Raw genomic sequence first — 24896 nt, forward strand, 5'->3', positions numbered from 1 at the left:
GATGCTAACCAATATTATCAAGGTTTTATTGAACATGAAAATGCAGATAAATGACTTGATTTATATGAAGTTTAATCTCAAGAAAGTTATTTGTATGTTTGTGGAAATATTATCATATTATATTATTCTACTAGACAATCAATTTTTGTTATCATTCAAATGAAAGCGTTTCGCCGCTTAGTTGTTACAAATAAGTCGGACGAGCAATTTGTTCTCGATGACAAGACCAGTAGTCAAGAATGTATTTTGCTGAGCTTAAGAACTCAAAAGTCCCAAGAGACAAGCTATAATCACAAAGGTAGTACTGCCAATATCAACATTTGAAAAGCTGATATATAAGATTAAAATAAATCATCTACAAGAATTATGTGATATTTTAATCACAGTACAATAATGAATCCATGATATTTTAATCACAACACAATAACGCATGGGTAACAAAATTTAGATTTGAAAAAAAAAAATTGCTCCATTGATGTTTTGCTAATAAAAGCACAAGAATATCCATAATTGAGGTTAATGTCTACCCTTATAAACGTACGGGAGAATGCACAACTTTAAACGGAGTTCATCACTTCACATTATTCGCCTCCCATCATCTGCAACATTAAAAGTGCTATTTCAGAAAGTCAGATTTATCTCTCATACACTAAAAGAACTGCAATTCAATGGAAAAGGTTAAAAGTTCCTATATACACGAACACTATTTCCCCATCGAACTAGTCACACTTGTTTTTGTTGCAAAACAAATGCCTCAAAATATATGGACTAAAACATGCACTGCTTGCTTTCCACCAAACTAATAGAAAATGTGCTTCACTTTGGCAAGACTATAGCCTCCAATTCCATTTATATGATGACCTTACGCTTCAAAATAAGCAACCCTCAATTCTTAATTCATTTAGAGAACTCATATTAAAATGACGAAGCCAATCACGTTGAAAAGGGGAAGAACACTTTGTCATAGTGTTTATGGTATGGAGGTGAAATGGATTTTGATCACATTTACTAGTTTTGAGCAAGTTAATTGCACTTCTCGTTGATTTATATCGAGAAACTAACCGATTCACAGTACTAGATAGTTTCAGGAAAGTCGTGTGTAGCTGGGGGATTATGTTCCGCAAATAAAAGTAAAAGGGAGTAAAGATAGCTAACCCTGTACTAGATAGTTTCAGGAAAGTCGTGTGTAGCTGGGGGATTATGTTCCGCAAATAAAAGTAAAAGGGAGTAAAGATAGCTAACCCTTCTCCGTTACTTTTTTTTCAGATGTACTCTTACTATTTCTCCTAACTGTCTAATCTATATATTAATATAAAGAAGGAACACAACCTTGTTCATGTGGCATGCTTAACTGATCAGGAATACAATTTATCTTTTTTCTCCAATTTTTAATTTTTTTTTTTCCTTTTTCCCTTCTATTTATCTCATCTCATTAATTAATAATTGGTTACTAATGATAATTAATGACACAGCTAAATAAGAGAAAACTAAAAACCTATGGTTTCATCTTCATAGTTGAAATCCATCAGTTTTTCTGGAATGGTTTCTTATTCTTTCATTCATCAGGGCAAGTAATTCAAATCATTCTCTCTCTTATCTCATCTCTCTTTTACATGAAATAACTGTTTTCTTCTCTTTTCATTCATGTATTCCTAATCTTATGCTCAAACTACTCAAAATTCAGCACGGTAAGCATCGAAATTTCAACACATATGATCTATCAAATACAATATTTTTTTAAAATGGGAAAACGATATTGATTTGCCTTTCCATTACATGTCGCTATTAAAATTTCAAACTTTTGGTCATTCCTCTTTACTTTCTTGCAGATTCGATCTCAAAGTGCAGAGAAGCATCTTACCCATAGAGTAAAAGATCAACTACTATTATCGGTACTTGATAGTGCCTTCTTTCTCCTTTTTTTCTTCCAAATTAAATTTTTTGGGTCAACAATAAGTTCTTCTATTAAATTATTATGCCTACTTTTGTTTAGTAAACCATATATTTGTTTGTGCCTACTTCAAATTGTTGTATCTCTTTAATTGAATTTGTCACTTCATTTTTCTTTGATTTGATGGTTTTCATCTATTTTGGCACTCACATAAGAATTATTTAGTAAGAAATTGGAATGAATATACAGGGAAAATTATTAAAATTGAATCTTGATATGCTTTTCCTTAAATCTGAGGACAGTAGATGGAACAAAGGGAGCCAAAATATTGCTACGGGGAGACATTAACCCCCCTCCCCCCTCCCCCTCCCAAAAAAAAAATCAATTGAAGGAAAAAATATCTGTCTTATAATAATACGCCATTTAATTTTACGGGCATTAATCCAACTTAGATGTAAAACAATATTTACTACACATGGATGGTTGTATGCTTATCAGAACCACCTGATTGTTTTAGTTAAGATAACTCTTTTTACCATGTTGAATTTCGGAGTTTCATTCTCTTTTTAACAATTTCAGTCTTATTATTTGAACTTTTATTGTGGAGTTTTATGTCCTGCTAATTGTTTCTTATTTCTTAAACTTCTACTATGAAGGTGGAGGTGTGCATTAGCTGGCTCAGATACCACGGTCATTAAAAAAGGGAGATATGAAGTAGTAAAGTTTTGAACCTTCAAGAATAGTAAATTCTGTTCAAAAGTATTTGGTGTTTTTCTTGTTATTTAACTGTGTGGGGTAATTTGAGGAAAGGGTAAAAAAGGGACAAACTTTTTAGCTGTAAAGAAGTTGTCCGTTTTATGTTAAAAATTCCATGGTGGGAATTGTCTAGAGTTGATGGATTAATGGGTATCTGTTCATTCTTCTGACATTTTTCTGTTGATGGAATTCCAAGTTGGAGTTTGCATATTCTCTGATTTTCTTGTATAGTTAAAAGGTTCTTTAATCCTTCTTCAGATTAATCTTTTTTGGATATTTCTGAACTTTATAAATAGAGTCTTAATTTTCGAACTCAGATCACATCCCTTTTTACCTCAGCTATGTATATCTAATTACTTGATTCATGTATGGTGTCTCTATGTGTATATTCAGTTTTTTACTAAATATGATATTGCATATTGTAGGGGTTGTTTGTGCCTATAAAGATTTTTTTGGCTTTCTTCTGCAGGGGTATTTAAGTAAGCTAAATTAAAGAATCTTGAAATGAGGCATTTTTCGTCCATGTTTAATGGATTATCAAGGTCTTTTTCCTTGAAGAAAAGAATGAATAGCTATGGAAATGGGAAATATGATAGTAGAGATGTTGAAGCTAAGAAAAATGACTTGATATAAAGCTTCAGGAACTGTAAATGTTGATGGTTCTAGGAATTTTGCTTCTTTATTCTCCAGGAGGGGTGAAAAAGGAGTAAATCAAGATTGCTTCATTGTTTGGGAGGTATATTTACATTACTAGCCTATTTGTGATCAATACTAAGTCAATAGTATGTTTATTTGTAAGAGTATCGGTGTTGTTTGCAATAGACTAATGGATTCTTTGTCCCATTGCAGAAATTCGGATGTCAAGAAGACATGACATTCTGTGGTATATTTGATGGGCATGGTCCTTGAGCTCATTTTGTGGCAAAGAAGGTTCGAGAATCGATAGTATCATCATTGCTTTGCAATTGGCAGGAGAGTCTTGCTGAGGCTTCCAGTGATCCAGATTTGGATTTAGATTCTGATAAAAAGCTTCAAAGGTTTAACATATGGAAGGATTGTTTCTTAAAGTCATGTGCAGATGTAGATCAGAAGTTGGAACACCATCCTAAAATTGATACATTTTACAGTGGAACCACTGCTTTAACAATAATCAGACAGGTAATTGCTTCAGCTATCTGGTCTTCTAAATATCTAAGTTTTCATAGTATAAGTGCTTTACGAATGGATTGTGGAAGTTCTTTTACAATGAAACTATAATCTGAAAATAGTCCGGACATCATCCAACTTGTATTTGAACCTCTTGTAGATATTCTTGTACAAACAACAACAACAACAACAAACCCAGTGTATTCCCACCTAGTGGGGTCTGGGGGGTAAGATGTACGCAGTCCATACCTCTACCTCTGATGAAGTAGAAAGGCTGTTTCCGATAGACCCCCGGCTCAAGGCACGAGATACCACACAAACACATAGTGCAGCACAGAAGCAGATTACATAACATAAATACGGCACCCATAAGTAATATAAAGCAGAGGAAAGCAGGGGAAAGCACACAGATTCGTAATACAACATGGAACACGGAACACGGAATCATGACAAGAATAAAACCCCCACCAAGTAATTCCCTACACTAGCGACCCGAATTGGCCCTAATCCTCTGCCGTAATTCGCGTCCTCTAGACCTTCCTATCTAGGGTCATGTCCTCGGTGTGTAACTGTTCCATGTCCCGCCTAACCACCTCACCCCAGTACTTCTTCGGCCTACCCCTACCCCGCCTAAAACCATCCAACGCTAGCCTCTCACACCTACGGACCGAGGCATCCATGCCCCTCCTCTTCACGTGTCCGAACCATCTCAATCGTGCTTCCCGCATCTTGCACTCCACTAAAGTCACACCAACCTTCTCCCGGATAGTTTCATTCCGAACTCTATCCCCTCTAGTCAGTCCACACATCCAGCGCAACATCCGCATTTCTGCCACCTTCATTTTTTGGATGTGGGAGTTCTTAACTGGCCAACACTCCGCTCCATACAACAAGGCCGGACGGACTACCACCCAGTAGAATTTGCCTTTAAGCTTGGGCGGCACCTTCTTATCACACAGCACCCCCGACGCGAGTTTCCACTTCATCCATCCCGCCCCAATACGGTGCAAGACATCCTCGTCAATCTCACCGTTACTCTAAATGTTAGACTAAATTCATCTGTAATTAATTATCAAACCTAGATGATAACAAGGACTTTCTTTCGCATGAAGAAGTAGAGACCTATCTTTCATCAAAACAACCGAATATACTATTGCAGGATATCCCGTTACTTTTGTTGTTATTGCTCTAACCTATCATTATGACACCTCAATAGCTGAGACTTCCTAACCTTTTCCATCTATCTTTAGAAGTAGGGCTTTGTTCGTGTTCTAAATGTTAACTCAAATTTGTTTCCTTAGTCAATAACTACTAAAAGCATATCAATTTGTCAACGTTGATTGGTTCTGAGGATATGCAGGTTATGCAAGTTGAGTTTTGAGGTTTTGTTTTGTAGATTTGAGAGATTTGACAATCGCTGAATTGAAATCGAACAACCAGGATAACTGAAATGGTGAAGGAGAAGGAAATAGTGGTTGATGCAAGAATTTCTTTAAGCTTTCATTAGTGTAATACCTACTTTTCATATTTCATTTTGTCTAAGTTGTTATTGGAAGTGTTTCCGCATCTTAAATAGTTGTAGAATAATATCTGTAGTACTTTATTTTCGATTCTTTTTCTCTTTAGTATAAAGTGTATAATAATTAATAGATTTCTTAACAATTTTGATGAGTTCAATAATGTTATTTGCTTATAGATATTTCTATTAATTTTCGATTGTTAAAAGTCAGTGTCCACTCTTTAGAGGTAGAGGTATGGACTGCGTACATCTTACCCTCCCCAGACCTCACTATGTGGAAATACACTGGGTTTGTTGTTGTTGTTGTAAAAGTCGGTGTCCATTATGGTCTTACTTTTTTGTTAGCAAGATGGGAGTCATTTCATCTAGATGAAGCTACAGGTGTTATATTTGAAGTTTTTATTTCAAGTGCTTAAAGATGAAATTGTAACATATATATACTAATCATTATAAGTACGTAAGTATAAATTAAACATGAGTGCTTTGTGGTTAATGTTATTTTACAAGTTATAAGTTATTTAGATATGGTAGAATCAAAAAGACATTTTTCATTAATGATTTTTTCTTTTGCTTAAAAATTAACGTATATTAATTCTTTCATAATAGTTAAATGGCAAAAGAAGCACTATGGCTAAATCGTCTAGCAAAAAATTTCGAAATCTTGGCCCTCAACAAGTTTTTCTCAAATTATCAAAAATTAATATTTTTTATGACTGCGCGAAGCGCGGACAAATTTCCTAGTGTGAGAATACCATTACCTTGAAGAAATCTCCAATCCCCTCAAGACGATTTCTACGTCGAACGCCATAGAACTTCTCTGCAATTTCATCTAGCAACTAAACCACAGAAACATTAGTAAACATTAGGAGGAAAACCATCCCTCTGAGTCTGATCTGAAATAGAAGTCTTATTCTGATGCATGGAAATATAGAAACTCACTTCATTAAACGTAGATTCTCTATCTATACTAGACTTGTAGGCTTGTCTCAGTATGTTAAACAGAGGTAAAGCATCCCTCTGCAACCTGTAAAATAAAACGTACAATACATAAACATGCCCTTTAACTTGACCTCAGATCACATCTATGACCTTCAAAATTAGGTGTGCACAAGTAGGCACTTAAACTTGCATAAAGTTGAACAAGTAGACACATATGTCCATGTGGCATCCTAAGTGGCCAATTCTTATTCTACGGGGCGTCCTACGTGTATTATGCCACATCGGACGTGTGTGCCTACTTGTTCAACTTTATATAAATTTTAAGTGCCTACTTGTGCATACCCAAAGTTGGAGGTCATAGATGTGATTTGAGACTAAGTTAAAGGCATGTTTATATATTATGCCTAAAAGATAAAATGAGTTTTTGAACTGTGAATGACAGCTTAATCATGTAAAAAAGGATGCAACAAAGAAATTTTACTTTTTCCAAATGTCAAAGCACGACTGGAACTTACGTCAGGAGGAGATAGTTCACAAACTGTGTTAATTCTGAGCTAGGGAAGTTAAGATTTTTCAATTCAACTTCCATTTTCACCTCATCCATGAGCTTGTTAGCATCTCTTAGATTTCCCAAAGACAAGTACCTGCCAAAGCAAGGAGATAACAATAGAAACGTAGGCTCAAGAAGATAAACAAACAAGGAAAAGATCAAATTTGTCACCAGTACCTTTATTTGTCCCATCTGGCAACAAATATGGTGTAGAAATACAATCTTATAACAAAGAGTCAACACCTAGGTGGATTTGAACGTCGTTTCAACCCAAATGATGTTCATGGAGAATGTAAGGCTTAACGGCGCTAATAGTTCCTCTAAGACGAAAAGAGCATGCAGGTGAAAGCAGGCAACCCAAAGGTTTCTCACTACATCCCTTACGAGCATGGAGCAAATTAAAGTCGAAGCTGCCCATGCCGCACAAACACCAAATTTAACGCTACCTATTTGAATGGGACTTTTGCACACAAATACGGCCACGAGATGATTGTTATTACACAGACACGGACTCCATTGTGCTCCACTTCCTTGCCATGTTCTTTCCCCTTTAGAGTTTATTAACTCATTGGTGAGGCAAGCTCTTCTATTATGGTTCATGGTTTCTCTTGGCTAGATGGTTCATCCGGAGGAGAGATTGAGCTTCAAGAAATAGTAGACGGTCTTAGCAATACACAAATGTATAACTCCCCAGGAATTTCAATTGCGCGCATATTCATTACCGTAGGAATTGGGTTGAAGCTTTCCCCAGCCCCTTCTCATCAATACGAAGGGATGACAGGATTTGACCCCTTGACATTTCTTACCCAAAACAAAGGCACTACCAAACTGCACTGTGCTCTAAGTCCTTGGGCTGTTGAACAGAATCCAACCAGGACACATGCTGTCACATTTGTGTAACAAAATCTTCATCATTTTTTATTTAGAATTGACACGTTTTGGGACACCAAATAGACCAAGAATATCTCCAAAAGAGTATACATTCTGGGCCTTCATGTAATAGAGAGAAATATAGAGATAAAAACCTAAACCTTAGACATTGCTACTAATTTCTTTTTTCTTTTGAACTGTTTGTTTAGCAGAAACATCATTATGGCTACAACAACAAACATGCGCTACAACTAAGAAGTTTCAGTAACTTTTATCGCAACTCAAATGCGATAACTGTGAAGTGATACTCGATTTTTTTTAGTAAGAGAATCTGGTTCGAAGGAGTAGAGAACCTTGTTTAAAGGAGAATTACAACACATATAAAGATGAAAAGGAAGAAAAGGAACTGCCAGGTTTGAACTTCAATGAAGATGTAGAAGCTCTGCTGGTTCAAACATGATGCTTATTCCGAGCCCGCATCCCTTTGTGTCTCTTCCTTCATCCTTCTCTTATTGTTTTTAATTTTCTTTCAACTCTTTCACTGCTATTCTGCGCTGTTACATACTGCTTTTACTATATCTGATTTTACATTTATCAATGTTCGATATACCAATGCCAATTGGAGAAAAGGGACCTGTTTGTAACTGTGAATTGGAAGAGAAATAAGAGAAAACTCACCTTAATTATTCTCTCAAGCTATTGAGGTTTAAATAGCTAAGTTTACTTGTCCTAAAAGGAAAGGAAATCAATACAATTAAATACCTAATCAATACAAATCAATATCTAATTAATACTAATTATAATAGGAGTAAATCAAGCTACCTATTTTATTTACATATGCTATAGAATATTCAACTGATTTCAACACTCCCCCTCAAGCTTGATACATATAAATGAGCTGGTGCATACAATTTATATTTTAAAGTTTGTTACATAAATAATTCATTTTAGGACTGGCTAAGGACTTGGTGAATATATCTACGAGCTAATCACTTGACTGCATGAACCTTATGACGATGTCTCCTATGAGTAATTTTTATCTGACAAAAAATGACGATCAATCTCAAAGTGTTTGGTCGTCTCATGAAACACCACCAGATTCGATTCAATGCGAAGTTTTCATTATCGCAAACGAGTTCCATTTCTTTAGTATCTCCAAATTTCAACTCCTTCAGCAGTTGCTTGATCCATATGCGTTCACATGTTGCCACCACCATAGACCAATATTCTATGGGTGACCCTACCCAATCTGCATCTGAATATCCAACAATTTTCCCATGTCCTCGGTCTTTGTAAAGTAGTCCTTTCCCCAGAGCATATTTTATGCATCAAAGAATGCGAATAACTGCATTACAGTGACCGACACAAGGAGAATTCAAGAACTGACTTACAATACTAATCGAGAAGGTAATATCAGGTCGAGTCATTGTTAGATAATTCAACTTTCCTACTAGCCTTATATATCTTCCAGGTTCGCTACAAGGCTCCCCCTGACCTGGTAGGAGCTTACCATTTGAATCCATTGGAAAATCAATAGGCCTACAATTTGAATCGCAATCTCCTCAAGCATATCAAATGCATACTTTTTCTGTGAAATGACAATTCCTGATTTGGATTAAAGAACCTCAATGCCCACGAAGTGTACTTCAATCGACCAAGATCCTTAGTCTAAAGTGCTGGAAAAAGTGAGGTTCCAATTTGGTAATCCCTCATCATCATTACCTGTGATAACTATGTCATCAACGCACACTACCAAATACAAGCATAAACCTGGAGCAGAGTGATAACAAGACACAGAATGATCAGCTTCACTTCGCACCATGCCAAACTCCTGAATAACCATACTAAACCTCCCAAACCATGCTCGAGGAGACTACTTCAGGCCATAGAATGCTCGTCTTAGTTTGCAAACCATGTTATCATGTTACTAAACTCCCCTTGAGCAATAAACCAGATGGTGGCTCCGTAAATAACTCATCTTTGAGGTCTCTATGAAGAAAGACATTTTTAATATCCAACTGGTAGAGAGGCCAACGACGAACAACAATCATGTATAAAAAGAGACGAACTGAGGCAATCTTAGCCACAGGAAAGAATATAGTCAAGATAAAAAATCTATGTAAACCCTTGGCCACTATTAGAGCCTTTAGGCGATCAATCTGTCCATCAGTGCCAACCTTTACTATATATACCCACAACCAACTGTAGACTTACCTGGAGTAGAGGAACAAGTTCCCAAGTACCACTAGAGTGCAAGGTAGACATCTCCTCAATCATAGCTTGTTGCCAGCCTGGATGAGAAGACTTCTGTAGTTTTAGGAATAGACACAGATGATAGTGATGATACAAAGGTAGAATGGGTTGGTGACAAACTATAATAGCTCAAACAAGTATAGATAGGATGAGGGTTACGAGTAAAGCAATTACCTTTTCGGGTGGCAATAGAAAGACACTATATAGACAAGTCTTCAGCAGGCAAGGATTCTGGGGGGGGGGTGTGATACAATCCAAATTGCCTCCAGACCCTTTGATGGGATGCTCATGAAGTTAAGAGATGTTTGACGACTCCTTAGTGCTATCAAAAGGTGCCAAATGGATGAGATTACCTTCAAAGAGGGTCGAGGGGCCTTGGAAAGCTCAAAGGAGTATGAGACAAGGCTAAAAATCCCCTTGGAGGGGACCTACGCCCCATCTGCGCCCAAGGTGCGCCTTGACCTGCTCCTGACCTGCTTGAGCAGGTCAAAACAGTAGCACCTGCGCCTGAGGTGCACCTATAATTAGGGGTGTGCATTGGTCGGTTCGGTTCGGTTTTATATATTATCGGTTCAGTTTATTGATTTTCGATTTTTAAATATGCTAAACCAATAAAATATTTTTTATCGGTTTTCGATTTATCGGTTTTTAGTCCTTAACAGTTCGGTTTTCGATTTAACCGATAAGAAAATACTCATAAAATAGAAATAGTAGTAACTAACATGAAAAAAATCGAATCTTAGTTGCAATAAAAAATCCTACATGATGTGTTTTAATTTACAAGAATCTTTAAGGTAGGACTAAATTTTGTTAGGAGAAATTAAGAGTGTGTATAATTGCAATAATAGGTTTGTTAATTTATAGAAACTAAAGAGAAATATATAATAAGTCATATAATATATATATATTTCTTATTGGGTTATCGGTTTACCCAATAAGAAAAATCAAACCGAACCAATAACCCAATAATTTTTTTTTCTAAAACCATTAAAATACTGTTAACCCAATAACAATAAACCAATAACATTTTAATCGATTTGGTTTATCAATCGGTTCGGTTTTTACACACCCCTACCCATGATGCGCCCTATCTGCTCCAAGCGGGCTGATTTGTGTTTTTAGTTACAAATGGGTCATTTTTGGGCCCATAAGTTATAATATTAACCCTAAACTATAAATAGAAGTTTTCTTTCATTTTGAGGGAACTTTGATATGAATGAACTTTAACTCTCTTGTGAGTGTGGTGAGCTTGGAATAGCTTGCGTTGAAACTTTGTTTAGAAACATTGGTTGCTTAGGAATTGATTCCTTTGTGGTCAACGTTAGATTTAGGTGTTTGTTTGGTCATTGAATGGAGGATTAAGGGTTTAACATACCATTTGTTTGCTATCAATTCCTTTCATTGTGTCTATCTTATTGTTAATCGTATCTATCTTTATCTTTTGTTTCTTCGTTTCTTAGTTTAGTTTTCAATTTCGTAGTTTGTTCCGATATCATTTGGTATCAGAGCCGAGCTTGGATTCATTCCTACGATTCAATCTTGGGTTAGAAATCTTGAAAAACAAATGTTTTAAAGAAAAAACCTCAACAATTTGTGTTTTTGAGTTCTTATTGTTATTTCTACACTATATTTGTTTCATATAGTGATATTTAGGTTGGAACTTGATCATTTGGTGTGTTTGGAAGAGTGTTGGAGTGGGCCACCATTATTGAACTTGTTCTTGAAGAAATAGTGAAGTGTGTACTTAGATCTTGCTCACTTGGTGTTGGTTTGTGGGTTAACAAGTATTGAAAAGTGTTTCCCACACCAAAAGAACCCTAGATCTAAGTTGTGGTGCTATTTGAAGAAGTTTCAAGATTTCACCATTTTTGTGTTCTTGAAGCTTGAAGAAACTAGCAAGTGGATTCAAAAATTTGAAGAAATTGGATGAGAATTGAGGCTTAATGCCATTTGGAATGCGTTTAGAAAATTGGAAAGATTTGGTGTTCATAGTGTTCTTGAAAACCTTCATATCTTTAAGAGGCAAATTCATCTAAAAGTTGTTGTTTGATCCAAGAAAGAGAAAGGAAAAGTAAGAAAAAGTGTTGGTCTAAAAGCATATCCAAAGGCCCCAAGGAATATTCCAGAAGAAAAAGGCAAAAGGGGGCCCACAAAGAGGACATTTTCGACCATTTTCCAGCTGGTTTCGGGGCATTTGCGCCTAAGGTGCGCCTGACCTGCTAAAGCAGGTCAAAACAGTACCTTCTGCGCCTGAGGTGTGCCCAACCTGCTCCTGCTTGTCCAAAATGCATCTCAAGCCTCCCAAACTCACTTTTGCTCAGGTTCCATCAATCTAGCTTTATTTCTTGACTCTTAACTTCATATTTGGATTTATAAACACTAATTAACGACTAGTAATCGATCTATTAGTTGATTAATTAGTTCTAGAGTCTGTTTCCTTTCTTATTTGTTCTTGTGTGCTTTTCTTTTTGTTTTCGTTGTTCTTTCTTGATTCAAGTATGTTAGTTTGTATTTGAGTTTTTATTTTCAATTTCAAACAAGAATCCATTCCGATCCCAAGCCACAATTGATACCACATCTTCCAAGTGGAGTACAAACGATCTTTCAACGCTAGCGATGCCAATTGAGAGACAAGATCAAAGGTGTGTATTTTGAGGGATTGTGAGGTTGATTTCTTAACTCTTAACTTATTTGTTATTTTTGTTTAGTATTTCTTTTGTTAGGTACAATTGCTCCAGATGACATCCCACAAGATATGGATAACAATGCTTCAAGCTAAATCTTAGCCGCAGTTGAATCTTTGAGTCAAAGAATGGAAAGCATGGACAACTCCTTAACAAGAAGGATGGACAACATGATAGGTCGTCTAAACTTCCCTAACTCCACCCTTTCCAATCCACAAAACTTTCAAGCTTTTCCTTGAGTGGACAAGCTCAAAATACCTTGCCTAAACTACCCAAGCTTTATTAAACCAAAGTCAACCCAATTAAGTTGAGGGTGAAGGGGAAGAAGAAGCTAAGAAAGGGGAGAAGAACTTGGCTAAAAAGGGAGTGTTGTGTGAGGATGTTGAGCCAAGGATTGAATTGAATAAAGTAGACAAGGAACACTTAGTTGTGGAACTTGTCAAACCCAATCCCTTGTTACATGCTAACCATGGAACTAGCATTTTGCCTAGTACCAATACTTCTCTTTTGCAAGTTCATGAGCCAATGCTCCCGAAGAAGGATTCAAAGAAAACCTCTGAAAGGCATAAGTTTGAAGGCCTAGAGGAGTTCTTATTCAATGACTCTGAAGTTGATGGAGACTTGACTCAAAGGAGGAACCTAATCAAACTCCTATGGGTCGATGGATACTTTATGACAAGTAGTGAAGCAACTAACCCCATGAATCGAAAGAACGAGTTACTTACCAAGGAAACTCTTACAAAAAGGCAAGGGGACCAAGTCTATTGGTCCAAGTTGATTCATGGGAAGGAAGGTCCTTGTAAAGCACCTATGGAGGACAAGAGAATAAGTTCAAGGAGTTGCTTCTAAGGTATGTACCTACCCCATCCTATTCCTAGTGATTCTTGAAGGCATGATGATATTTTTCTCATATTGACTAGACCTTTGAAGTTGATTAATATCATGTCATATCATGAGAGTGTTAGTGTCTTCAAGATTCCTTTGGGGAGTTTATCTTTGGTGCTTGAATTGTGTGGGTCTTGCAATCTAAATGCCCAATCTAACTGCTTCTTTAGGAAGAGTCCTTGGTATGTACTTGATGTACAACTTTTGTTTCTAAATCCTTGTCACACTTGTGTGGTTGGACAAGTTGAAGTAATAGGAAGGACTCTTAGGAGCATGCTAAATACCATGAAAAGAAATCACCCAACTTCTTGGGTATACCATTTGGTTTGGAGTAAATTGGTTTCTCATGATTCCTCTAATAGCATGATTCCATTGGTGAATGCACTTCTTGTGGGAAATTGCTTGAAGGGAAAAAGATGTAATGTGCTTAAATTGTCTTGTCTCATTTGCTTGTATACTTATGTCTGAGGGTAATTTAGATGAGAATGGTGTCCTTAACTATTTTCTTTTCTATCTTTTTGCCTATGATGATGGCTATGTTTGTGTTGAAAATGCATTTTGTGTGAACATGGGTTATCTTGAATGGAAGGGTGATGTGCATCCTAACGACTTGACTCCATCCTTGGTTGTTCCTTCTTCTAGTAACTTGATTACAAGCTTTCTTGAGTACCTTGCTACTCTTTAAGTATGGAAACACCTTGGATGGGACTCATCTTCTTCATATCTTTCTTTACTACCTCTTTGCATCTGATGACGTCCATGTTGATATTAAATTTGTTTTACAGAGAGGTGGGAGTTCTTGGGTAAGGTCTTGTGGTAAAATAAAGAAACACTTTGTGTCTTACGATCTTAGTAGCTTCCTTGTTTCATAAAGCTCCTTATAGCCAACACCTTGGTGTAGAGTATGATGAATTCATTGTATTGATAAAAAAAAGATAATTGGTTGTAAGTCAAATGTGAGCCTCTTTGGCATGGATATTTTTATGTTAACCCTTGTGCTAACCCTCGTGCTTCGAGGATGTATTGGTTGTTTGTTCTTCTCTTGTGCTCTAGAGTTGTAGATTCGAGAATGAATCTACTTCAAGAAGAAGAGAATGATACAATCCAAATTGCCTCTGGGCCATTAGATGGTATGCTCATAAATTTAGAGGTGCTTGACGACTCCTTATGGCTATCAAAAGGTATCAAATGGATGAAGATTAACTTTAAGGAGAGTTGAGGGGCCTTGGAAGGGTCAAAGGAGTGCGAGACAGCGCTAAGCCCCTGGGAGGGGATCTGCGCCCAAGGTGCGCCTAACCTGCTTAAGCATGTCAAAACAGTAGCACCTGTGCCTGAGGTGCGCCCAAATGCACCGCATCTGCTCCAGAAAGGCTGATTGGTGTTCTTAGTTGCAAATGGGTCACTTTTGGGCCCATAAGTTATAATCATTAACCCTAAACTATAAACAGGAGTTTTCTTTCATTTTGAGGGCAACTTTAAGGCTAATGATCTTTAACTCTATTGTGAGTGTGGTGAGGTTGGAATAGCTTGCGTTGAAACTTTTTTTTAGAGACATTGGTTGCTTGGGAATCGATTCCCTTGGGGTCAACGTTAGATTTAGGTGTTTGTTTGGTTATTGAATAGAGGATTAAGGGTTTAACATACCCTTTATTTGCTATCAATTCCTTTCATTGTGTCTATCTTATTGCTATCATATCTATCTTTATCATTTGTTTCTTCGTTTCTTAGTCTGGTTTTTAATTCCGTGGTTTGTTTCGATATAAGGGCATGAATCATCTAGACGTGGACGATGATGATAAGTCAATAGCGGTGGAGGTGCAGCGGTGGAAGATAGAGTTGTAGAAGGTGATGTGGAAGGATAAACTATGGTAGGATCCCCAAAAGATAAAACTGGTAGAACCTCGAAAATGCCTAACTGTTCAGTAGAAAAGGATGTAAAGTAGGGTTGACCTTCAACGAAAGTAACATCAGCAGACATAAGGTAAGGTATCGCTGGAGGTGAGGTGAAAAACATCGATATCCCTTTTGTACCCTTGAATAACTGAGAAAGACATATTTAAATGCACGAGGAGCCAATGTTGTTTTCTGGAGTGAGGATATGGACAAAGCATGTGCTTCTAAAGACACGTGGTGGAAGAGAAAACAGGGTTAACTTGGGAGACAAAACAGAGTGTGGAACCTGATTTTGAATAGCTGAGAAAGGCATACGGTTAATTAGATAAAAAGAGGTGAGCACTACATCTCTCCAAAAATGTAATGGAATATTTACTTGTATGAGAAGGGTGCATACAGTCTTAACAACATGCCTATTTTTTCTCTCCGCTACCTTATTTTGTTATGCAGTATAAGGACAAGATGTCAGATGAAGAATACCATGGGGAGACATTAACTATTGAAATTGATATGATAAATATTCACGTGCATTATTGTATTTCAGCACAGAATGTTTGAAATATGGAAAAGAATTCAGAACGATCTCTAATTAAGAAAATTCAAGTACACCTTAAGTAATCATCAATGAAAGTAACAAAATACTTAAAACCCAGCGTAGAACTAACTCCACTAGGACCCTAAATATCATAATGAACTAAATGAAAAAGAGACTCTACACGATTATTAAGATTGCGTGGAAAAGTAGCTCGAGTGTGCTTCCCTAATTGACATGACTCACAGTCTAACTTAGACAACTTAAACAAGCTAGGTACTATCTGATGAAGTTTGGATAAACTAGGATGTCCCAATCTTCTGTGGATTAAATCTAGAGAGTCGAAGACCAAACAAACTGTAGAGGACTAGTGGCAACTAAGGTAATAAAGCCCATCAAACTCACGCCCTTCATCAATCATCCTCCTCGTATTAAGGTCTTGTATAACAAAGAAGTCACTAAAGAATAAGACGAAACAATTTAAAGACTTAGCCAAATGACTGATTGATGGATGGAAGGCTAAAAGGACAACTAGGGATAAAAAGAACATTACTCAAAGTCAATGGAAGTAAGGGATTGGCTTGACCAACTACGAAACAATTTAAAGACTTAGCCAAATGACTGATTGATGGAAGGCTAAAAGGGCAACTAGGGATAAAAAGAACATTACTCAAAGTCAATGGAAGTAAGGGATTGGCTTGACCAACTCTGAGTGCCCTAGTTTGAGAATCATTAGCTAACGTAACAGTGGAAGGGGATCGAGAGAAAATAATATTAATCAATAAGGATTTATTACTAAAAATGTGGTCAGAAGCGCCCCAGTCCATGACTCAAGGTCCAGGTGTGGTGATCTGTGAGATACATGCAATAGGATTACTTGAGCAGCAGAAGATACTGATGGAGACATTTGCTTACTAGCTTGATACTGAAGAAAGTCATTGTATTCTACTTCAAATAAAGAGAAAAGTTGACTGGTTGGATTACCGGTGGGTTCAATCTATGCAACACGAGCATTCTTTGTCTACCATAGAGAGAGTAATAGACATCACGGGTATGACCCAATTTGTTACAATAGCTACACCTTGGCCGGGGTTTCCCAAAGCGGCTTCCATGTCGATTTTCAGTTCGAGATGCTAGAATAGAAGACTCTGCGGGTGTCACGGGGTGACTAGACGATATAGGTGGTGCAACTAATGACAACAATCAAGCAAATAGGTCATCCATAGCAGGAACAGCGGGCTCACTGAAATTTGATCTCGCACCAAGTCAAGATCAAATGGAAGTCCAACAATTGTAACAACTAAAAACATCTTCGCACGTTGCTCCAATTGTTTTTCAACACTTGAAGTAGCAGACGTCAACCGCCTGAATGTGTCCAAGATATGTAGACATATCTGAGTCCTGCTTTTTAAGATTAGTCAACCGAGAAATAACATTATAAAAACAAGAGACATCATTTCTGTATAGCCCACGAGCCTTTTCCCAAACCAAGGAGCAAGTTTAGAATGGTCAGAACAACGGCATAAACTTCGAATCAATAGATTTCCATACTAGACTACACAATTGAGCATCAATCTTCTCCCATTCGTCCTTATCTTTTTCATCAACGTCCTTAGCTAGTTTAACCAGTTGGTTCTGAACCCCTTGTTCCTTGCACCATAGCTGAACAAAGGAAGACCAAGATACATAGTCCACACTATCTATCAAAGGTTCAGTGGTGATGAAGTGGTTGGGTTTACTTGAAACCACATGTTTAGAACTAAAAATACATGAAGTGAGGGACATAATGTATATGTTACCGAATCTGGAAATTCTGCAATTTGCAGGAAGCTGGAAGTGAACAGCTGCCGGAATCTAGAAAACAGTAACAGTTGCCGGAAAAATCAGATCTGTCCGGAATCTGGAAAATAGAAATAGTTGCCAGAATTTGGAAATTCTGCAATATACTGGAAGCTGGAAGCGGACAGTTGACTGGAATCTGGAAAAAATATTAACTGCACAATTTTGTCTATTGAATATGAAAAAAAATCAGATCTGTCTACCGGAATTTGACAGCTTCAATCGATGCGTGAAATGGCTAGTGGTGACGAAGCTGACTGGGTTTTGAGCGCGCCAGTGTTCGAGTCTTGTGGTGGTGTTGGTTTGATCACAACACCTCCGAAAATAGAGATCAGTCCGTACAGCTGGAAAAAAATGAGTTTGGAAATTTATCTTCCAATGTTGTTGGCCATAACCAGGCTCTGGTACCATGTGACTTGTGTGAGAGGTTGGCTAGGGATGGTTTCAAGCGAGGTAGAAGTAGACCGTAGAAATATTGGAGGGAGGTGATTCAACATAACATGGAGCAGCTCCAGCTTACCGAGGACATGACCCTAGATAAGAAGTTGTGGAGGAGGCGGATTAGGGTAGAAGTCTGAATTTAAGATATTATATCTTTCGGTGTGTTACTTGGAGTATTTTGTTTATGGTAGTATTGAATATACTAATTTCTATTGTATCTTGTTCTTTTACTATTCCTACTATTACTATTCCTTATCTTAGATTGTTTTAGTTTGAGCCGGGGGTCTATCGGAAACAGTCTCTCTATCTCACATTTGAGGTAGTGGTATGGACTGCGTACACTTACCCTCCTCAGACCCCACTTGGTGGGAATATACTAGGTATGTTGTTATTGTTGTTATTGTCAGCTTGATTATTCCCTCAAGCTATTGGGGTTTAAATAGCTAAGTTTATTTGTCCTAAAAGAAAACAAAATCAATACAAACAAATACCTAATCAATACAAATCAATATCTAATTAAAACTAATTATAATAGGAGTAAATCAAGCTGCCTACTATATTTACATACACTATAGACTAGTCACGAGAAGCCCATGCAAAGCACGGGCCCAACATCTATCGTAAATTAATATTATAACAATAACCATATCAATTAATGTGACATCTTTTGAATTTAGAAATTTAAATAAATTTATTTTTCATAGTAATTTTTGCATATATTCTTAAAATATTTTAAGTTTCTCAATTATTGTGATTTATTATTCAAATATATAATTTTGTTTCAAAAATTAAATTCACGATCAAAATTAAACTCTATAACATATAAATTAGTAAAGAGTGTAAAAAGCAAAATTCGATGGGCCTATATTACTGTTTTTCAAATAACACGGGCTCAGTATATGTTACTTTTTTGTCTCAATTTATGCGACACAAATCAATCATACTATTAATATATTTTTAGATATTTTAAGTTGTTAACTATTGTAATTTATAATATTTTTCTGTATTTTTCAGATATATACATTATTCTCCCTGTCCAAACTCTTCTGGAGTTGATAGTCAATTATATTCTTAAAATAATTTAAGTTTTAAATTATTATGATTTATAATACTTTTCTTTTATTTCAATTTAAGTGGCATTGATATAATTTCAAAAATTAACCAAATATTTTATATCTTTTAAATTTTTTAAATTGTTAATTATTGTGATTTATAATATTTTTTACGTATTTTTTTTAAATATATAACATATTAATTTTTTTTTAGATATTTTACGCTGTTAATTATTGTAATTTATAATAATTTTTATGTAATTTTCAAATAATATAAGTTACTCTCCTTGTCCAAACTTTTGTGGCATTGACAGTCAATTACATTTTTTAAATAATTTAAGTATTAAATTATTGTGATTTATAATACCTTTTCTTGAACGTGTGTGTGCCTTGTATCTCCTAGCTGTTGCTGTTGCTGTTGCTGTTGCCTTGTATCTCCTAGCTGTTGCGACCATTGCTGTTGCTGTGGTCGCTTCTCAGTTTTGCTTCGGGAGTAGTCCTTTGAACGTGTGTGTGCCTTGTATCTCCTAGCTGCTGCTTTGATATTGACACCGGGTATGTCCTTATATTTTCCTATTTTTTTCGTGTAGTTGTGGCTGTGGGTGGTAATGGGTGGTTAGGGTCATGTCCGAGGGGGTTGGGGCGTGGGGCTGTGGCGGGGGCGGGAGATGGGGAGAGAACGGGAGTGGGTGGGAGGCCAAGGTTTGGCCGAGGGGGGGGTAGTGGGGGGCGCGTGGATAGCAACGGTAGGCTGAGGGTTGGGTCTTGGAATATAGGGACCCTTCAGGGGAAGTCCATAGAGCTGGTGAAGATTCTTAGGAAGAGAAGGATCAACCTTGCGTGTGTCCAAGAGACCAAGTGGGTAGGGTCTAAGGCCAGGGATGTGGACGGTTACAAGCTGTGGTACTCTGGGAGCGACAGGCGTAGGAATGGAGTTGGCATCTTGGTAGATGAAGAGCTTAGAGGTCAGGTAGTGGAGGTGAAGAGGATCAACGATAGGTTGATGACTATTAAGTTGGTCATTCGGGGGTTTACCCTGAACGTGTGTAGTGCCTATGCGCCGCATGTGGGATCGGAGGGGGAGGAGAAGATGCGGTTCTGGGAGGCTTTGGAGGACGTGGTGAGAGGCGTGCCCAGTTCGGAGAAGATTGTGGTAGCGGGGGATTTCAACGGGCACATCGGGGCGCTACCGGGAGGCTTTGGGGATGTGCATGGTGGTTTTGGTTTTGGGGAGAGAAATGAAGAGGGGGCGACCCTATTGGAGTTTGCGAGGGCGTTTGGGCTGGTGGTGGTGAACTCGGGCTTCCCGAAGAAGGACGAGCACCTGATCACTTTTCGGAGCGCGATAGCCAGGACCCAGATTGACTTTTTGTTGCTTAGGAAAGGGGATAGGGCGTTGTGTAGAGACTGTAAAGTCATCCCGAGTGAGAATCTTTCGACCCAACATAGGCTCTTGGTTATGGATTTGGGTATAAAGAAGAATAGAAAGAGGAGGAGTGAGGAGTGTAGACCGAGAATTAAGTGGGGCGGTTTGACGCCGGTGAATGCGTGGGAGATAGGGGAGAGGTTGGCGGGAATGGGGGTGTGGGAGTGTAGGGGGGATGTGGATAATATGTGGGACAGGGCGGCAACGTGCATCAGGGAGAATGCAAGGGAGGTGTTGGGTGTTTCTAGGGGCCGGGCCGGACATCATCGGGGAGATTGGTGGTGGAATGAAGAGGTGGGGAAGAAAGTGGAGACCAAGAAAGAGGCGTATGCTAAGTTGGTGGAAAGTAAGGACGAAGAAGAGAAGCGGGTAAACAGGAAAGAGTACAAGCTAGCGAGGAAGGAGGCGAAGTCAGCGGTCACGGCAGCTAAGACGGCCGCTTTTGAGAGCTTGTATGCAGGGTTACAGAGGAAAGGAGGGGAGAAAAAGTTGTTCCGACTCGCAAAGGCTAGGGAGAGGAAGGGTCGTGACCTCGATCAGGTGAGGTGCATTAAGGGGGAGGACGGTAGAGTGTTGGTGGAGGACGGCCACATAAAGAAGAGATGGCAGTCGTACTTTCATAGGCTCTTGAATGACGAGGGGGACAGAGCTATTGTGTTAGGGGAACTGGAGCACTCAGGGGAGTGTCGGGATTTTAGCTATTGTAGACGTTTTAAGGTAGACGAGGTTAGACAGGCAGTCCGCAGGATGCGAAGGGGTAGGGCGACGGGGCCGGATGAGATACCGGTGGAGTTTTGGAAGTTCGTTGGAGAGGCTGGTGTAAGGTGGTTGACTGCTTTGTTCAATGAAATTTTCAGGACGGCAAAGATGCCCGAGGCGTGGAGGTGGAGTACCATGATCCCCCTCTATAAGAATAAGGGGGACATTCAGTGTTGCAATAACTATAGGGGGATTAAGTTACTGAGTCACTCTATGAAGATCTGGGAGAGAGTGGTCGAGGTGAGGCTGAGACGGATAGTGTCTATCTCGGAAAATCAGTTCGGATTTATGCCCGGCCGCTCGACGACGGAGGCAATCCACCTGGTACGGAGGTTGGTGGAGCAGTATAGGGAGAGGAAGAAGGATCTGCACATGGTGTTCATCGACCTGGAAAAGGCGTACGACAAAGTCCCCAGGGAAGTACTTTGGAGATGCCTGGAGGTGAGTGGAGTACCGCAGGCATATATCAGAGTAATTAAGGATATGTATGAGGGAGCGAAAACCCAGGTGAGGACGGCGGGAGGAGACTCAGAGCATTTCACTGTCCTGACAGGATTGCACCAGGGATCTACTCTTAGTCCCTTTTTGTTTGCGTTAGTAATGGATGTGTTGACGCGGCGTATCCAAGGGGAGGTGCCGTGGTGTATGCTTTTTGCAGACGATGTAGTCCTGATAGATGAGACTCGAGGGGGGGTGAATGACAAATTAGAGTTGTGGAGGCAAACTCTGGAGTCTAAAGGGTTCAGGGTGAGCAGAACCAAGACAGAGTATGTGGAATGTAAGTTTAATGACGTGAGGCGGGAGAATGAGGTAGTAGTGAGGCTAGAAGCACAGGAGGTAGGGAAGAGGGATAAGTTCAAGTATCTCGGGTCCGTGATCCAGAGTAACGGTGAGATTGACGAGGATGTCTCGCACCGTATTGGGGCGGGATGGATGAAGTGGAAACTCGCATCGGGGGTGCTGTGTGATAAGAAGGTGCCGCCCAAGCTTAAAGGCAAATTCTATAGGGTGGTAGTCCGTCCGGCCTTGCTGTATGGAGCGGAGTGTTGGCCAGTTAAGAACTCCCACATCCAAAGAATGAAGGTGGCAGAAATGCGGATGTTGCGCTGGATGTGTGGACTGACCCGAGGGGATAGAGTTCGGAATGAGACTATCCGGGAGAAGGTTGGTGTGACTTCAGTGGAGTGTAAGATGCGGGAAGCACGATTGAGATGGTTCGGACACGTGAAGAGGAGGGGCACGGATGCCCCGGTCCGTAGGTGTGAGAGGCTAGCGTTGGATGGTTTTAGACGGGGTAGGGTTAGACCGAAGAAGTACTGGGGTGAGGTGATTAGGCGGGACATGGAACAGTTACAGCTCACCGAGGACATGACCCTAGATAGGAAGGTATGGAAGATGCGAATTACGGCAGAGGATTAGGGCCAGTTCGGGTCGCTAGTGTAGGGAATAAATTGGTGGGGGTGTATTCCTGTTATGATTCCGTATTCAATGTTCCGTGTTCCGTGTTCCATGTTTATTACGAATATGTGTGCTTTCCTTTGCTGTATATTCCTGCATTCCTGCTTTACTCTGTTTTATATTCCTTATGGGTGCCGTATCTATGTTATGTCATCTGCTTCTGTGCTGTACTATGTGTTGTGTGATATCTCGTGACTTGAGCCGGGGGTCTTTCGGAAACAGCCTTTCTACTTCATCAGAGGTAGAGGTATGGACTGCGTACATCTTACCCCCCCCAGACCCCACTAAGTGGGAATACACTGGGTTTGTTGTTGTTGTTGTTGTTGTTATAATACCTTTTCTTTTATTCCAATTTAAGTGTCATAAAGCTTAGATGACCATAATAATTAATTAAGGGTGATATAGTAAAATCACGACTGAAACAGCGAAGCAGACATGTCTTATGACTCACAGCAACTAATTAGAAGTGATATAGCAAAATTACTATAAAAAATTACTTGTGACATCTATCCTAAATTAATATTATAACAATAACCATATCAATTAATGTGACATCTTTTGAATTTAGAAATTTAAATAAATTTATTTTTCAGAGTAATTTTTGCATATATTCTTAAAATATTTTAAGTTCTCAATTATTGTGATTTATTATTCAAATATATAATTTTGTTTCAAACATTTAATTCGCGATCAAAATTAAACTCTATAATGTATAAATTAGTAAAGAGTGAAAAGCAAAATTCGATGGGCCTATATTACAGTTTTACAGATAACACTGGCGCAGTATATGTTACTTTTTTGTCTCAATTTATGCGACACCAATCAATCATACTTTTAATATGTTTTTAGATATTTTAAGTTGTTAACTATTGTAATTTATAATATTTTTCTGTATTTTTCAGATAATATACGTTACTCTCCCTGTCCAAACTCTTCTGGAGTTGATAGTCAATTATATTCTTAAAATAATGTAAGTTTTTAATTATTGTGATTTATAATATTTTTCTTCTATTTCAATTTAAGTAGCATTGATATAATTTCAAAAATCAACCAAATATTTTATATCTTTTAAATTTTTTAAGTTGTTAATTATTGTGATTTATAATATTTTTTACGTATTTTTTTAAATATATAACATATTAATTTTATTTTAGATATTTTAAGCTGTTAATTATTGTAATTTATAATAATTTTTATGTAATTTTCAAATAATATAAGTTACTCTCCTTGTCCAAACTTTTGTGGCATTGATAATCAATTACATTTTTTAAATAATTTAAGTATTAAATTATTGTGATTTATAATACCTTTTCTTTTATTCCAATTTAAGTGTCATAAAGCTTAGATGACCATAATAATTAATTAAGGGTGATATAGTAAAATCACGACTGAAACAGCGAAGCAGACATGACTTAAATGACTTACAACAACTAATTAGAAGTGATATAGCAAAATTACTATAAAAAATTACTTGTGAAAAAAATTTAAGTGGGTCTCATATAAGACGTCAAGTTAATTTAAAACACCAAGAGTTAATTTATCATTTTATATCTGTTTTATCTTTTTTATTAAATATCATTAACTTTTTAATACTTAGATGACTTATAGTAATTAATTAGGGGTGATATTTAGTAAAATTACAATTGAGGCAGCTGAAACAGACATGTCATAAACGTCTATTTTACGTTTTTTGTTAAATATTATTAATTTTTTAGTACATAAATAACTTATAATAATTAATAGGGGTGATATAGTAAAATCACGGAGCAAGAAGCTGATGCAGGCATGTTGTCTCCCTGCTGCCTGCTTTACTTCTTATTAGTAAGTAAAATATTCATAGGATTCTAATTTCTAACGGTAACGTTTCTTTGAGAATTCAAGTCTATATTCAATTTTCTTTTCCAGTCATTTTGCCGTTACATTAACTTCTGAATCCGTCGATTAAAGTTGGAAACTCAAGCTAGATATAGAATACATGCAAACTGTTTATTAAAATTCAAGAG

At 37.7% G+C, this 24896-nt stretch overlaps 1 protein-coding gene across 3 annotated transcripts in view; it reads right to left on the reverse strand.

Annotated features, from left to right (window-relative positions):
• Positions 1-305: 305 nt before the first annotated feature.
• LOC107863755 (protein GET4) overlaps positions 306-24896 on the reverse strand; it is a 49994-nt gene continuing 25403 nt past the window's right edge. The window contains exons 9-12 of one of the 3 annotated variants that reach the window (XM_016709879.2): positions 6767-6895; positions 6252-6336; positions 6071-6148; positions 306-599 (exon numbers count right to left, since the gene is read on the reverse strand). In XM_016709879.2, coding sequence (XP_016565365.1) covers positions 582-599; positions 6071-6148; positions 6252-6336; positions 6767-6895 — 310 coding nt within the window. In that variant the 3' untranslated portion in view covers positions 306-581. The remainder of the gene's footprint in view (positions 600-6070; positions 6149-6251; positions 6337-6766; positions 6896-24896) is intronic. The other 2 variants (XR_007052946.1, XM_047408091.1) reach the window with 2 other exon arrangements.

The sequence above is a fragment of the Capsicum annuum genome, chromosome 3 (genome assembly GCF_002878395.1).
Source record: "Capsicum annuum cultivar UCD-10X-F1 chromosome 3, UCD10Xv1.1, whole genome shotgun sequence".
NCBI lineage: Eukaryota > Viridiplantae > Streptophyta > Magnoliopsida > Solanales > Solanaceae > Capsicum > Capsicum annuum.